The sequence below is a fragment of the Myotis myotis genome, unplaced genomic scaffold (genome assembly GCF_014108235.1).
Source record: "Myotis myotis isolate mMyoMyo1 unplaced genomic scaffold, mMyoMyo1.p scaffold_m19_p_7, whole genome shotgun sequence".
NCBI classification, from domain to species: domain Eukaryota; kingdom Metazoa; phylum Chordata; class Mammalia; order Chiroptera; family Vespertilionidae; genus Myotis; species Myotis myotis.
In genome coordinates, this window is record NW_023416379.1 from 40,006,508 (window position 1) to 40,021,622 (window position 15,115).

The window sequence follows — 15,115 nt, forward strand, 5'->3', positions numbered from 1 at the left end:
ACTCCTCTTTGTTTAACATCACTGGCTTTGTAAATTTGTGAAATCATAACCAGGCAGAGACAGGCAGCCAGGAACCCAGTAGTGAGCGAGGAAGGTGACGCATCAGTCCCTGAAGAGCTTCTCTTGTGGGAAGGAAGCAGGTGATGACGAAGGAGAGGCTGTGTCCCTGCGTCTTCCACAGTTACCACCGAGACCCAAGACTGGTTGTCTCCTTATGAGCATAAAAAAGAGCTTTCGATGAAAGTGAAATCACAGGGAAGGGTACAATTAAGTGCCAACAATGCACTAGCTACTAAGACGTGTAGGTCAAAACACTGTACTTGAAACTTCTCACAGGGTGAGATTAATAGAGTCACAAAATACAAATTGGTAAAAGTCGGAACTTGGAACAAATGCCAGACATTCAGTCGTACTTTGCTTTCCTCTTGGAAAAAAAAATCCAGAATCTGGTTTTAGGCTAGCTTGTTTAAACATGTTTACCAACCCATCCAGGGAATACCAAGGCCTTGTTTCCATCCCAAGCATGCTCCAAGGTAGGATTCGTGATCAATATTTGAGTCTATCCCAGACAAGATAGTTTTGGGTAGACTAAATAATAAAAGAGAATAGTTTTATTTTCTTGTTTTGCAGATAATAACCACGTAGTTCATGGGAGCTAACCAGTGGAGAAGCAAGCCAATATTTGCAAGGCCGTACAGCCAGGAATGGCTGGCAAGGCCGGGAGGAGCCTCCACTGCACAGGCTTGAAAAGGGCCAGCTCTTAGGTTTGCACATGGCACTCATGGTAAAGGAGACACTGTATTTCAGCGTAAATGTCAACAGTTTGCTTGGACTATCATATATTTTTCAAACAGCAGATGCAAAAGCAACCAAGCTGTGCTTTCATAGGATATTTATGAACCCATCAGTATGATCAAAACAGTCAAATAATAGATAAAATATATTACATGTCACAGCATTACTTCAAATGCCATAAAGGGGATTTTTACATGGGTACAATATGGATATACTCTATACTTATAAATGATATTTTGTTATAAAATAGGGCATGTGCAAGTTTTAAATTTTTTTGAAAACATGAATTAAGTTATTTTAAAGTTTATTTTTTAGTTAGTAGGTGATGTACTAATTAAGCAGAAACTCTGAAAGTATTCAATATGTTGTAACCAGACTACAGTGAATGCACCGGTTGAATAACTAGAAACTCAATTGATGGATCAGACAGCCTCATAGTTTTTGGTTTGTGAAACTAGAGGAAGATTTCCAGGGGAATAGTCATCAGGAAGTTAGATGAGTCAGTTAGGCTCCTGTTAAAGGTAGGTAGAGGTGAGGAATGGAGAGGTACAGTCTATAATCCAAGAGAACAACAACAACAACAAAAACCCAGCCGACTGGAATCCAGAAAACCTGAGTTTTGGTCTTACTTCCTCCATCTGCATTGCCTTCTTTGAACTTCAATTTCCTTATCTATAAAATGAGGGTGTGGCCTTACTGCACACAGCCATTCTGAGCCTCAGGTGGGGTAAAATATCAGCAATGGTTTAACCACAGGACTCAAGACCATCAGGTGGGGAATCCCAGCCCCAGCCCCTATGAACTCTGTGACAGTCAAATTTCCATACCTCTCTGAGACTCATTTTCCTCAACATTGGGATAACAACAGTACTTATCTCTCAGGGATGTTATAAATGAATTGTAGTGAGTTAATTTTATAAAGCACTTAACATATACAGTATCTGATACACACAGTGTATGTTAAGTAAACTGCATCTTTCAATGAAATCTTAATGGAAAACAATGTTTTATAGACATGGTCTGAAGTTCTTAATATAAACCAAATGTGTCCTCTCTTTTCTTATCTTACTTATAGACATATTATTTTTCCTCTTGATCCCTGACTACAAAATAAGTACTATCCAGCTAGGAAAAAAAAAAAAAATAGGAGCTTACACTACTGCTTATTGACTATTCTGAAAAAAAAAAAAATAAAGAGGTAAATTTTGCATGATGTCTTTATGTAACTGTTGGCCAATTCTCTTATCTGAGCTGTTGAGATGACCTTCAGGATGCCATAACCCTAACTTCTAATAAATGAAATTCAGCAAGTGTCACTGGCTTGAAATGGCACACAGCAAGAACAACTACAGCTAGCAGCCAACTCTTCACCACAGAGTATTATGCCAAGCCTAACAACAACTTACTTTTGCTCATTTAATTGCCATCTATGGAAAGGTGAAAAACAAAAGGCACTTATTCTGTTTCACTTTCCTGTGTTAGCTACAGGTTCAATCTGAACTCACTTTGTGTACAGCGTGTTGGTGAGAGAAGCTGGGGACACTGCGAGTGAACTTTGAGTTCTCTGCCTCACTTGTATGTCCCTGGAATCTCCTGACACTGTAAAAAATGGTCCCTTGCCCTAACTGGTTTGGCTCGGTGGATAAAGCATCGCCTGCAGACTGAAGGGTCCTAGGTTTGATTCCAGTCAAGGGCATGTACCTTGGTTGCAGGCACATCCCCAGTGGGAGGCATGCAGGAGGCAGCTGATCGATGTTTCTCTCTCATCAATGTTTCTAGCTCTCTATCCCTCTCCCTTCCTCTCTGTAAAAAATCAATAAAATATATATTTTTAAAAATGATCCCTTGTTAGGACGGGTCTATTGCCTCAATTCCACTGCACAGGCCAATCCAGGTGATGCACAGGGCGGCAAAGACAGCACTAAGCAGGAGTTCATTCTCTAGAATGGAGACTTCTCATAGATGTGAATCCACAGAAGTAGCTATAAATGAGCTAATGAGATGCATAAAGGGAGCTATAAATGAGCTAATGAGACCCATAACCTGACTGGCCTTTCTGGCCAAACTCCCCACAAGTATCAGACATTCATGCATACTTTATCTGGAAAACTCACTTCAGGACAAAATATTGAATTCACAGTTCAATCCTCTCCAGGGTAAAAGCCCACAATTCATTTTTCTAAAGTGAATATGTGGAAAGACACCTGTTGGGTGTGCCATGCAATTTGGTATACAACTAAGCACAGGTTATTTTTAAAGAAGAACACCTTGCTTTGAGAACGCAGGCAATGCTGGACTCTCCTTGATACAGACTCTAAAACCATTTTGACATAGACTGAGTAGATGCCAAGTTAGTCATGTACCCAAAATAAGGACTTCTCTGCCTCACTTATATGGATCTTTAAACCTATCTAAGGAATGTCAAGAATCACTCTTTTCAGTCCATAATTTTAGAGTGTCAACATGATGTTTACTTATCATTTCAGCCAAGATTTTCAAACCAGTGTTATATTCCAAGCACAGTATTTATTTCTAGGTGCCAAAATATGACAGAAGAATTGAAATAATATAGTATCAGGCTTTAGCTATTTTAAGGAACTGAAGAAAATGAATTATGCATAATCCTGAGAAAATGATTCTTTTTATTTGTTTTAAATGCCACTGTGAAAATACAAGTTTCCATAATTTTCCTTTTGGTCCAGTACTGGATATAGTTTAAGATGATCATAACCTCAAGAAAACCTGGAACCTTTGATGATCTCCACATCAGAGAATAAAAATTCTCATTAATTGTTCTACATGAGTAAACTTCATAAGGAGAGAAAAAAATTGTCTGCTTCTTCAGGATAATCCTTCTGACCTCAGTGTACTTGATTAAATCCTTTATTTCTGCACTCAATGCATCATATGCTACTTTAGTCACCTCCCTCCATATGCCCTATTCTCCACTGGACTGCAAGTTTCCTAAGGATTACCTCTGATTTCCTTGTTCTATTTCCCAGTGTCTGATACAGAATACGTGCTCAGTAAGTGTTTGTTAAACATTACAAACTTCTCTTTAAAATGTGATTGATACCTTAAAAAATTTTTTTTCATTGATGCCCTCGCTGGTGAGCTTAGTTGGTTGGAGCATCGTCCTATACATAAGAAGGTAGCAGGTTCAATTTCCAGTCAGAGCAAATATCCAGGTTGCAGGTTTGATCCCCGTAGGGGTGTGTACGGGAGGCAACTGATCGATATTTCTCTCTCTCTCTCTCTCTCTCTCTCACCCTCCCTCCCTCCCTCCCTTCCTCTTTCTCTAAAATAAGTTAAAAATGACTTAAAAATTGTTGTGATTGATAATCATTTCAATAAGATACAAAAAGAAATTTGTCCCATAGAATGATCTATATCCTAGGAAAGCATTTTCATGGGTCAAATTGCATTGCATTTCATGAGCAGGATCTCTAAGTCTTCTAAATAATAAGTATAACATGAAATGGAGGTTAAGCAGTTATTTAATAAAGTGTTTCAAACTAGGCATAAATGCACACTTCAAATACCCTCTTACCAGACACAATTTTTTAAAATTAAATCATCTTTTTTTTCTACATTGATTATTTCTGAAACACAAGTGATTCCTTAGGCAAAGTCAAATTTTAAAACAGATATGTGCTTGTTTTGTTTTAAAATATGTTTTTATTGATTTCAGAGAGAGAAAGGGAGAGGAAAGGAGAGGGAGGGAGAGGAAGGGAGAAGGAGAAAGAGAGAGAAACATCAATGGTGAGAGAGAATTATTAATTGGCTGCCTCCTGCATACCCCCCCACCAGAAATTGAGCCCACAACCTGGGCATGAACCCTGACCAGAAATCAAACCATGACCTCCTGGTTCATGGGCCAATGCCCAACCACTGAGCAACACCAGCTAGGCACAAATAAGATTTATAATTAAAAGATAAAAAGGAAAAAGGAAACCCAAGCCCAGAAGTTTTACAAAAACTCTCCAAAAGCATTTGTATCACTTGTATATGGACTACAGGGATTATGACTAGAAGTATAGAAATGGAGGGTGGATAAAGTGATACAATGACAGAGATAAGTGCAAAGAATTATCCTATTCTAAACTTAGACTCCAAAATCACTTCAGGAGAAACTTCACTAGCGTCAACTATAAAGTTTCTCTTTGGCTTCCTAAGTCAGATATATTAAGACTTTTAAATCCCTGAATGCATGAAGGGCACCCTTGATGTAACATGTACATCAAGCCTGGACAGACCTGAGTACAACTTCTTCTGGGCTCTGAAGTTGTTTAACTCCACTTCCAAAGTAAAAACGCATTTATTAATGCTACTACCGCTATTATGACAACAACAACGATTACAGCCACTATCACTTCTGTTTCTACCTTCTTCAGCTGAACCCTATGACAGGTGTTTTACACATATAATATCAAATCTTCATAGAGCCCCATAAGAAAATTGCAATTATTTCCATTATATAGGTGAGAAAGCTAAGCTAAAGACTTAGCTTTAACAAAAGCTAAAGACTGAGGCTTAAACAAAAGTTACCCATATGGCAGAGGCAGATTTCAATCTGAGTCTGTCCAATACCATAGTCTATCCTTGCTTTTTATTGGATTATCAAGCCCACCAACTACTTGAGTTTGGTGCTCCTGCAGAAAGCATTAATGCTTGCCTCTGGGTGTGGGGTTCAATTCAGTTCCAGGGCAATCATTTTTAATGTATCCCATTGACCTTTGGATAAGTGCTCATTTCTAATCAAAACAACACGGAGTGCCTTAATTAAGGAAAATAAAAAGGAAGTACCATTTCGGTCATATAACATAAAACACATAAAATTATTGCTCAAAAGGTGGTATAGGCAAGATACTAACAAGAAAAAAGAGAAACAACTCCCATTGATTGAGTGCTTACAATATGCCATCACTGTTTTGAGCACTTGACATGCATTAGCCTGTTTATTTTCATAACAACCTCTTGCTAAGCCCCTTTTGTGGATGAGAAAACTGAGGTACAAAAAGCTTAATAACTGGCCCAGGATGACATGGCTAAATATCACAGTAAGAAGGAGAACAGGAGCTTAAATCCAGATAGAGAACCTATGCTCTGAATAAATTGTTTACAAAACAGAGTATAATTCAAAACCCAGTAAATGACAGTGCCGCTAATGGCTGCAAAGAAAGTCTGGCCATAGCTCACCATGCCCTCTCCACACACAACATTGGGCCCTTTGATGGCAAGAGACCAATGGACTAGACAAGGGATGAGGCTGATCCAGGAAGGCAATGGCTCTATTTCTATGAAAATATTAACATGTTTACCAAAACCAAGCTGAAGAAAACCTTTTAAGGGTGAATTTTAGGAAGAGAGGCAGTCATGTTCAAATTACTTTATGTAAAGAAAGAAAACAACCATCATTGATTTTTAGAACATCCACACTAAAAGCCACAAATATTTGCAGACTACAGAAACCTAACATCAATAAACTTTGAGCCATCATTGGAGTGGTAAGCTCTTCTAGGAAGAAAAGCATTTCCCCTCATCTATTTTTTTTTTTACATTTCTTCCATTAGATCTTTGTATTTATAATAATGATGATGATGATGGTTTTACATTTACTGAGTTTCTACTTTGTGCCCAGAGTGTGATAAAAGTTTTACATTTAATAACGTAAATACTCATTTGATACTCACAAAAACCCTACAGAGTCATTATTACTATTTTCTATACTGAAGAAACTGAGACTCAGAAAAGAAACTTGCCCAAGGTCAACAGCCATTTCATTTTTGTTTGATCTAAAAGCCCATAATATTAATTGTGTGTGTTCAGAATATATGTGTGGCCACCTGACTGTCCCATCCTTATGCAGAAACAAAGGCCACAGTAAGCTCTGCACCTTCTGGCCAAGTTCCATCACCTCCAAGTCCTGGGCAGAAATGAATGGAGCCACACTGGCCAAAGACTGACCAGAAACCTCAGAGCGCTTGGACCACCTCTTTAGACTAGAAACAGGTACACTCCCTCATAATGATGATCTAACTAGAAAAATATCCCCAAGACAGACCAGTATGTTTAGTTTTCAGAACATTTGTCACTACAAAGTTCATCATCGTTCTGAAGGAAGGACTAGAGTGCTTCAAGACAGAACTAAAACACAAGAGGCTCAAGGAAAGAAGCGAATGCTCCTAATTTAAGTTTTAATCTAAAATATGTTTGCAGTTGAACCTGGAAGGTGTGGCTCAGTGGTTGAGCATTGGCCCATGAGCCAGAAAGTCATGGTTCAGTTCCCGGTCAGGTTACATGTGGGGTTGTGGGCTCAATCCCCAGTAGGGGGTGTGCAGGAGGCAGCCATTGATGTTTGTCTCTATCCCTCTCCCTTCCTCTTTCTGAATATCAATAAAAGTATTTTTTAAAATAAAATAAAATGTATTCTCTTTTGGATAAATTGTCCATAGCTGTGACTATTACATTTTGATAGCCAGAAATGATGGGACTAGGTCAGATAAGAACAGCCACTATGGACATGTTTAAAATACTTACTGAGGTAGTAGGAAAAAGACTTCAAAGTTGACTACATCATTATTAAGTAACATTTTGTTAGACATTTCAATTCATAAGCACAGTAAGTCTTTGAATAGATAAAAATATCTTCTATTACAACCAATTACTATGATGGATGATAAAATATGAGAAAAAAAATGTCTTTTAACACTCTTCTCCCTACCCCCTCACACATGCTCAGACCTCCCTGAACCACTGTGCTTCTCAGGAAGTGCCATGCTCTTCCCAGTGTTGGTGATGCTCATAGTGCAACCTCTGCCTCCAGCTCCTTGCTTCTCCCCTTTTGCCATCGGACCAAGCCACCTCAGCCACCCTCCTCCAGGAAGTCTCCATGGATTCCCTCCTCTGTGCAAGCATCAATCAAAGCACTTATCCCACGGTTTACTTTTTGGTCTCCACAAGAGACCAAGAATTCTTTGATGACAGAGACCACTCTTACTGTTTTTTATATCCCAGCACTTAGTTAAGGCTCTCAAGAAAATTTATACTAAATGAATGAAAATATATTGAAAAATTAAGAGCTTCTTAGAAATAAAAGGGAAAAATGTCTAAGATGCAAATCTTGCACAGTGTAATCTGGTCCTCATTGTTCATAAGGGTGTGTTTTAAAAACACACACACAGAAGGATGTACTAGTACTTAACTGTCCTTCACTAAATATATTTTGTAACTCCAAACCACATAGATATACTGTTACTTTAAACTGATTTATTGTTCAACAAATGTATGAATTCAGACAGTGTAACTGAGTAAGTATACATAAGGAATAATAAAGCCACCACAAAATTATGATATAAATGTAAAAAGCGCAATGACACTTTGAATAGGTGCTGCGTAGCTCTGACGCTGATTCCAATAGGAACAAGCCCTTTACCCTTTGGTCTCAGGTTCTCTACCCATAAAGTGGGGGTGACCATCCTTGCCACTTCTCCATTCATGTCTCGTAAGGACAATGGAGATACAGCGTAAGCGTGCGAGTCTTCGCCATGAAGGCACCAGAATGGAACGGGTTACATACCCTCAGGCAGAGTTCCCGCCGCCACCCCTCCCGGTAATAACGCTTCCCCACTCTGCTCCTGCCAGCAGGCTGAGAGTGTAGACCTTTGCATAAACGTGTTGACAACCAAAATAAAGTCTACGTCGGTGGGCACAAGCTTTCCTCGCTGGGGCTCGGTCTGGATTAGAAACCGCGAGGGACTTGCTCCCCCGCGGAGGCCACGCCTGCGCCCCGCTGGACCCCGTTACGCTTGCGCCAGGTGAAACGGATCCCGGGCCTTTGCGCTCCTCTATCCAAAACAGTGGGGTCCAGCGAATTCAAGGGTCAAGGTAGCGGAGTAGATGGGGAGGAGGAAGAGGGGGAGGTGAGGCTGGAGGGCTTGGGCGGAGAGCTTACCTGGCCTCGCCGAGGGGCGCCGGGGGCGGGTGCGGAACGAACACCCCACAATCAGACGGCGGGTGCGGAACGAACACCCCACAGTCCGACGGCGGAGGCTGCTGCTTCTTCTTGGAGCGCCAGAGGTGGAAAGGGGTGTGCTTCTTGGAGCTCCTGGACGGGCTGGACTCCCCGGGGTCGCCCTGAGGCGGCGACGACAGTGGCATCTTCTCGTCCGCCTCCTCCACCCGCCGCTCCGACGCTGCTCTGTCCGCCGCCCGGCCCTTGTGGAAGAACATACCTGGGCTCCGGCTCGCCTGCCTTTCGCAGGGCGCCGTCGGTCCCCGCCCCCTCGGCAGGGAGTGAGGCCAGGACAGAGCCGAGACGGCACCGCAGCGGGAGACCTCTGCGCGGAGACGACGGCCGGGCCGCAGCACAGCGCCCCCGCGTGGCGAGGGCGGCAAAGCGCGGCAGCCCAGGTGAGGCGCGCGCGTCGGGAGCCGCAGGTAAGGTCCACGCGGTCCCCGGCCTCCCGGCGCGCGGCAGCTGCGGGGCAGCGACACCTACTGGGATCCTTGGGAACTGCGTCTCCTGACACTGCCCTGCCCTTCTCTGGTTTGGGAACTAGAGGGGGGCCAATTTCCACACCTCCGGTGCATGTGCCATCTGCCGCAGGCGGAGCTGTTGGCCGCTAGCGACCTGTGCCAGGCTGTCAGGATAAGTGGCTTAGCCATGAGTCCCGCCTGAAGAAGGATGGGAGAGGCGCATCCCGTGGCCGGGCCACCCCGCAATTATGACTATTCCACTCTGGCCTTTGGGTGACTTGGGCAATATCATGCTGGGTGGCTTCCGTTTCTGTTTGTAAACATGAGTGCCAATTTCTCATCTCTCCCTTTAAGAGTCTAAATAACTAATTTGTACCTAAATCTCATAAAGCACAAAAGGATAAAAAAAACCAAAAGGTGATTAGGCATATTCCCCAGTTCCCAAAGGACTTAATAGTTCCCTCACAGTGAATTAAATGCCAGTCCCTCTAGGTTCTCATCATCTGCTTTACTGTTAATGATTTTCTTAATTAACTTCACAATTGTGGTTACATAGCAAAGGCAACTAATATTTAAGCAAAGGAAGTATATGAGCAACTATTTTGGGCATTATTAAAGTATAAAAAGCTCAAGAACTGAGCAATGCTTAAAAATTCAATGCAGCACAAAGTCCCTCCTATACTGTGATACCTTCTTTCTTTTATCTTGGAGACCCAGCTCATTCATTCATTTTTATTTAATTATTTTTATATTTACATTTTTACCAAGGTGTAACCTACCTACAGTTTAAAAATGTGCAGATCACAAGTATATAACTCAATTTTTTACAGACTTATGTGGTTGGGATATAAAATGATTTTAATGAAGAACAGTTGACATGGCCCAGAAAATCCTTTGTATGTGGCTTTTAAATATACCATTATAAAAATAAAGAGTATTTCCAAACTTTAGAAGTCTCTCTCCTGCCCTGATTCAGTTCCTTACAGCCCTTGCCCCTTCTGTAAAAGTTAACCATTATTTCAACCTCTATTACCAGTAACTAATTTTGCCTCTTCTGGAAGTTCATCACAATATGTGTAATCACAATATGTAATTTTTTTGTGTTTGGTCTCTCTTGCTCAATATTAGTCTATGAGAATCATCCATTTTGTTACATGTAGTAGTTTTTCATTTTTAAGAAAAATTATTGTGTACTATTCCATGATATAAATATACCACAATTCTTCTATCCCTTCTACTGGGGATGGACATTTAGTTGCTTCGTTTGGGCTATTATAAATAAAGTTGATATGATGAACCTTCTTAGACATAAACACTCATTTCTTTTGGGTATATATCCAGGCATTCAGTCTCAGAGTAGAATATGCATATGTTCAGCGTTAGTAAATTTTGCCAAATAATTTTCCAAAATGGTTGTATCAATTTATACTCCTCCTAACAATGTTTGAAATTTCCAGTTTTTACATCTTCATCAACCTTTGATGTTACCAATCCTTTTCATTTTGGTCTTTCTGATAGGAGTCTCAAGAAATATTTATTTAAAAAAACAAAAAAAGAAAAACACACACATAAAAACAAAAAAGAAACCCCAAAATAAAATACAAAAAAAAAATATTTTTTGAGTACTAATTATTTACCAGGCCCTGACTTGGGGGAGGAGGATGACCAACAGATGCATAGGTGATATATGAGAATTGGTAGAGGTATGTACAAGGCATTATGGGAGTTTGGAAACATCACTAACAGAGCCTGGGAGTCTGGGGAGGAGGAACAGGAGTACTCAATAAGGATTTGTCATAAAACTGGCCTTAAAGGGCAAAGGGAACAGCAAGAAAAGGGAAAGAGAGAAGGAAAAGAGAAGCAAAGGAAGAAGAGGGAAAGGGGGAAAAAAAGGAAATCTTCTTATACACAGTTGTTCAAATATTTACAAGTTCAGTAATTCAGTCATTCATTCCTGACTCCTCCAAGCAGAATTCTTCATGGTACCCCTCTTTGTGTCACCAGCAAATCTGGTATATATTTCAGCTATCACACTATTCACATTGCATGGGCCTCATTTATTTACATATATGTGTCTCCTATTAGCCTGAGAGAAACTTAAGGACATTTATCAATTATTTTTATATCTTCAGAACATGAATGTCCATTAAATGAAATAATCCAAATGAACTGGTATACTAACTTGATTGAATACCTAGACTGTCTCAGGCACAGATCTTTTGGACTGTGCACTTTGTAAGAGCAAATATCACATGCCATTTTCATGATTATATCCCCAATGACTAGCACAGTGCATAGCACAGAGTAGACACTCAATACATATTTTATATGAATTATGTACATAAATATATAAGGAATTAGAACTATGCATAAAAGAGAAGATTCAGTACTTGTGATTAATCTAGTGAGGAAAACAAACATGCAAATATAGTAGAACTTGATACAATAAAATACAGCTTGTATGATAAAAGTTGTACGTGTTCAAAACGTTTCACTTTTTTTCAGTCATTGCAAAAACAGATCCACTCAGGCTTGTTTAAGCAATAAATTAATTTATCACAGCATATTAGGTGTCTCATAATATCCCAAGAACCAGAGAGCGCAAACAAGTCCAGCTATCCCAGAGAGCTGATCTAGAAAAAACCACTGTCGCCACCTCTCAGCACTAGACACTACACACCAGCAGCTACTGCCATCCCAGGAATCAAAGGCCCGTTTCAACCACTCTTGACAAATCAGCTCCCCACCTCACCCCCTCAACATGCTTATTGCTCACTTCTGAAAGAAAAGTTCCATGCAGGTACTGATTGGGGGAGTCTGGGTCATTTAACAGCTTCCTAGCTGCAAGGGAGATTTAAATTTTCTGGGTTCTGCCTCAGAGAGATAGAATTCAGGTGGCTAAAAGTTTGCCAAACATAGCACAGGTGTAGGCAGCCAAAGGCATGAAAGATGGTCGCTGCCAAAGGAAAGGGCAAAAGGCTATGGGAACACAGATGTGATTAACTCTGCATCGCTGAGACGTCATCAGCAGGGAGGTGACAGGCTCATGAGCTGTGCAGATGAATAAGAGTTTATCAGATGGAGATGAGAGCGCTGGCAATCCAGGAAGAGTAAAAAACATGGGCCAACCTTAGTGAGGTTGGAGAAAAGGGGGGTGGGGTGGGGCGGAGTGGCAGGAGGTGAGGTTGGGAAAATCAGGTGGGGCCAGATTGCTAAGCACTTGGTAAACCATGCTTTTAAGGAACTGAGATTTAGCTTTGTAGGCAATAGGGGAGGGACTCAGCTTACATTTTTAAGTAGAGGAGTGACATAAGCAAACTTGAGTTTGATAAAGTGTGCCCTGAATGGAATGAAGTCAGGAAAAACTAGTAAGGTGAAACTATTTGAGTAAAGCCAGTAAAGAGGTTGCTACAAAAAGTTAGGTGAGCCCTGGCTGGGTAGTTCACTGAGTTAGAGCGTCATCCCCATACACCAAGGTTGTGGGTTTGATCCTGGTCCAGGGCACATACGGAAATCAACCAGTGAATGCATAAATAGGCGGAACAAGTAATCGATGTTTCACTAAAAATCAATAATTAAAAAAAAATATTTTTAAAAAAGTCAGGTGAGAGGTGATGGGAACCCACACCAAGGCAGTAGTGGGGTGGGGGGACAGTCGGGGATGGAGAGGACTGTATGCATACAAAATAGATGTAGGAGATGGGATCACCCAGAATTATAGTAAGTGAAAGAGAAGCAATCTAGGACAGCTATGAGATTAGGTGTCCAGCTTGGGTAAATGGATGGAGGTGAAACCATTAATGGAAAACAGGAGAAAGATCAGGGTCTCTGGACATGAAAATAAATATGGTTTTGAACAGATTGACTCTGAAGTGCCTGGAGGCTACAGAGGCAGAAATGTTTAATTCATTGAAAAATATGGTTCTGGAGGTCACAGGTCAGGGCTACATTATGTAGTTTCGGACATCGTTACTGGATGAGAGCTCCCAGGGAAACTGTGTGGAATAAGGATAAAAGCGGAGCAAGGACAAAACCCTGAGTAACACCAACATTTATGTATTTTGCTGGTAAGGGAGAGCCTGCATACAACTGAGTCCAGCCAGCCGCTGAAGCGAATATCTGGGGTAGAGTGTAGCCCTGGACAAGGTCATGTGATTTCTGTCTTTGAGATTGTAATAGATAGATGGAGGCTCGGCCCTCTATTGTGTCATGCCCTTTGCCTTCCTTTCCCTCTGTTCAGCAATTTGAGGTCCATTTCAAATCTTCACTCATCCTCCAAGAGGCCAATTTCCTCTGACCTATGCTGATTTTTTTCTCTCCCTAGCTTTCCGGTACACTTTCTATCCGAATTGAAGTTGACATTGTGGTAGATTGTTAAAATGCCCACAGCTCTCCACTCTTCCCATAAAGAAGCAGAGTCCATTATCTCACTGCATAGTCTGAAGCCAAATATATTGCTTTGAGCTAATTATATATTCATATTCAACACATATCTTTGTACCTAGATGTTTGCTTATAATCACAAACTTTAGTTGTTCTCCTATATATATTCAATGAAACCTCAATGGCACCTGATGATCCCATTATCCTATCTAATAAAAGAGAAACATGGTAATTGGCGTACGACTGCTACCCTTCCCATTGGCTAATCAGGGCGATATGCAAATTAACTGCCAGCCAAGATGGCGGCCGGCAGCCAGGCAGCTTGAAACTAACATGAGGCTTGCTTGCTTGCTTCAGTGATGGAGGACTCCAACGTTCCCCGCCTGCCGCTGCAGGCCTCTGAGCTGCAACTCTAAGCAACTATGTAACAAATATAGAAGCTACAAAACCCCAGAAACCTGCTTTAGTCCGCTGGGCTTCAGCCAGCAGGATCGCAACATTGTAAACAAAGGCCAGAAACCTACTTTCAGCAGCGGAGGCCTAAGAGCTGGAGCCAAGCCTCAAAGCTAAAGCTGTCCCAGAATAAAAAAAGAAAAAGAAAAAAAGGAGCATCAGTCATCCGCCAGCCTGAAAACAGCCCTCAGCCCCTCACCCAGACTGGCCAGGCACCCCAGTGAGGACCCCCACCCTGAAGGATGTGTGACCAGCTGCAAAAAGCCATCATTTCCTCACCCAGGCTGGCCAGGCACCCCAGTGGGGACCCCCACCCTGAAGGATGTGTGACCAGCTGCAAACAGCCATCATCCCCTCACCCAGGCTGGCCAGGCACCCCAGTGGGGACCCCCATCCTGAAGGATGTGTGACCAGCTGCAAAAAGCCATCATCTCCTCACCCAGGCTGGCCAGGCACCCCAGTGGGGACCCCCACCCTGAAGGATGTGTGACCAGCTGCAAACAGCCATCATCCCCTCACCCAGGCTGGCCAGGCACCCCAGTGGGGACCCCCACCCTGATCCAGGACACCCTTCAGGGCAAACCAGCCGGCACCCACCCGTGCACCAGGCCTCTACCCTATATAGTAAAAGGGTAATATGCCTCCTAGCACCAGGAACAGTGTGACAGGGGGCAGCGCCCAAACCCCCTGATCACCCTGCGGCTCTGTGTGTGACAGGGGGCGGGGCCACAACCTCCCTATCTGCCCTGCTCTGTTCGTGACAGGGGAAGGCGCCCCAACCCCCTGATCGGCCTACTCTGTGCCTGATAGGGGGGAGCTCCCCAACCCCCTGATTGCCCTGTGGCTCTGTGTGTGACAGGGTGTGGCGCCCCAAACCCCTGATCGGCCCTGCTGTGTGTGTGACAGGGTGCGGTGCCCCAACCTCCCCTCCCCCACGGGCCCTGCTCTGTGTGTGATGGGGTAGAGCCATAACCTCCCCATTGGCCCTGCCCTGAGTGTGAGAGTG

At 42.4% G+C, this 15,115-nt stretch overlaps 1 protein-coding gene across 5 annotated transcripts in view; it reads right to left on the bottom strand.

The window, feature by feature from the left end:
• CRYBG1 (crystallin beta-gamma domain containing 1) overlaps positions 1–8,982 on the bottom strand; it is a 195,978-nt gene extending 186,996 nt beyond the window's left edge. The window contains exon 1 of one of the 5 annotated variants that reach the window (XR_004968709.1): positions 8,750–8,970. Coding sequence is in view for 4 of the 5 variants with exons in the window: in XM_036316254.1 (XP_036172147.1) it covers positions 8,750–8,955 (206 nt within the window). In the remaining variant the exon portion in view is untranslated. Of the gene's footprint in view, positions 1–8,749 lie in introns of all 5 variants that reach the window. The other 4 variants (XM_036316254.1, XM_036316252.1, XM_036316253.1 and 1 more) reach the window with 4 other exon arrangements.
• Positions 8,983–15,115: the final 6,133 nt, after the last annotated feature.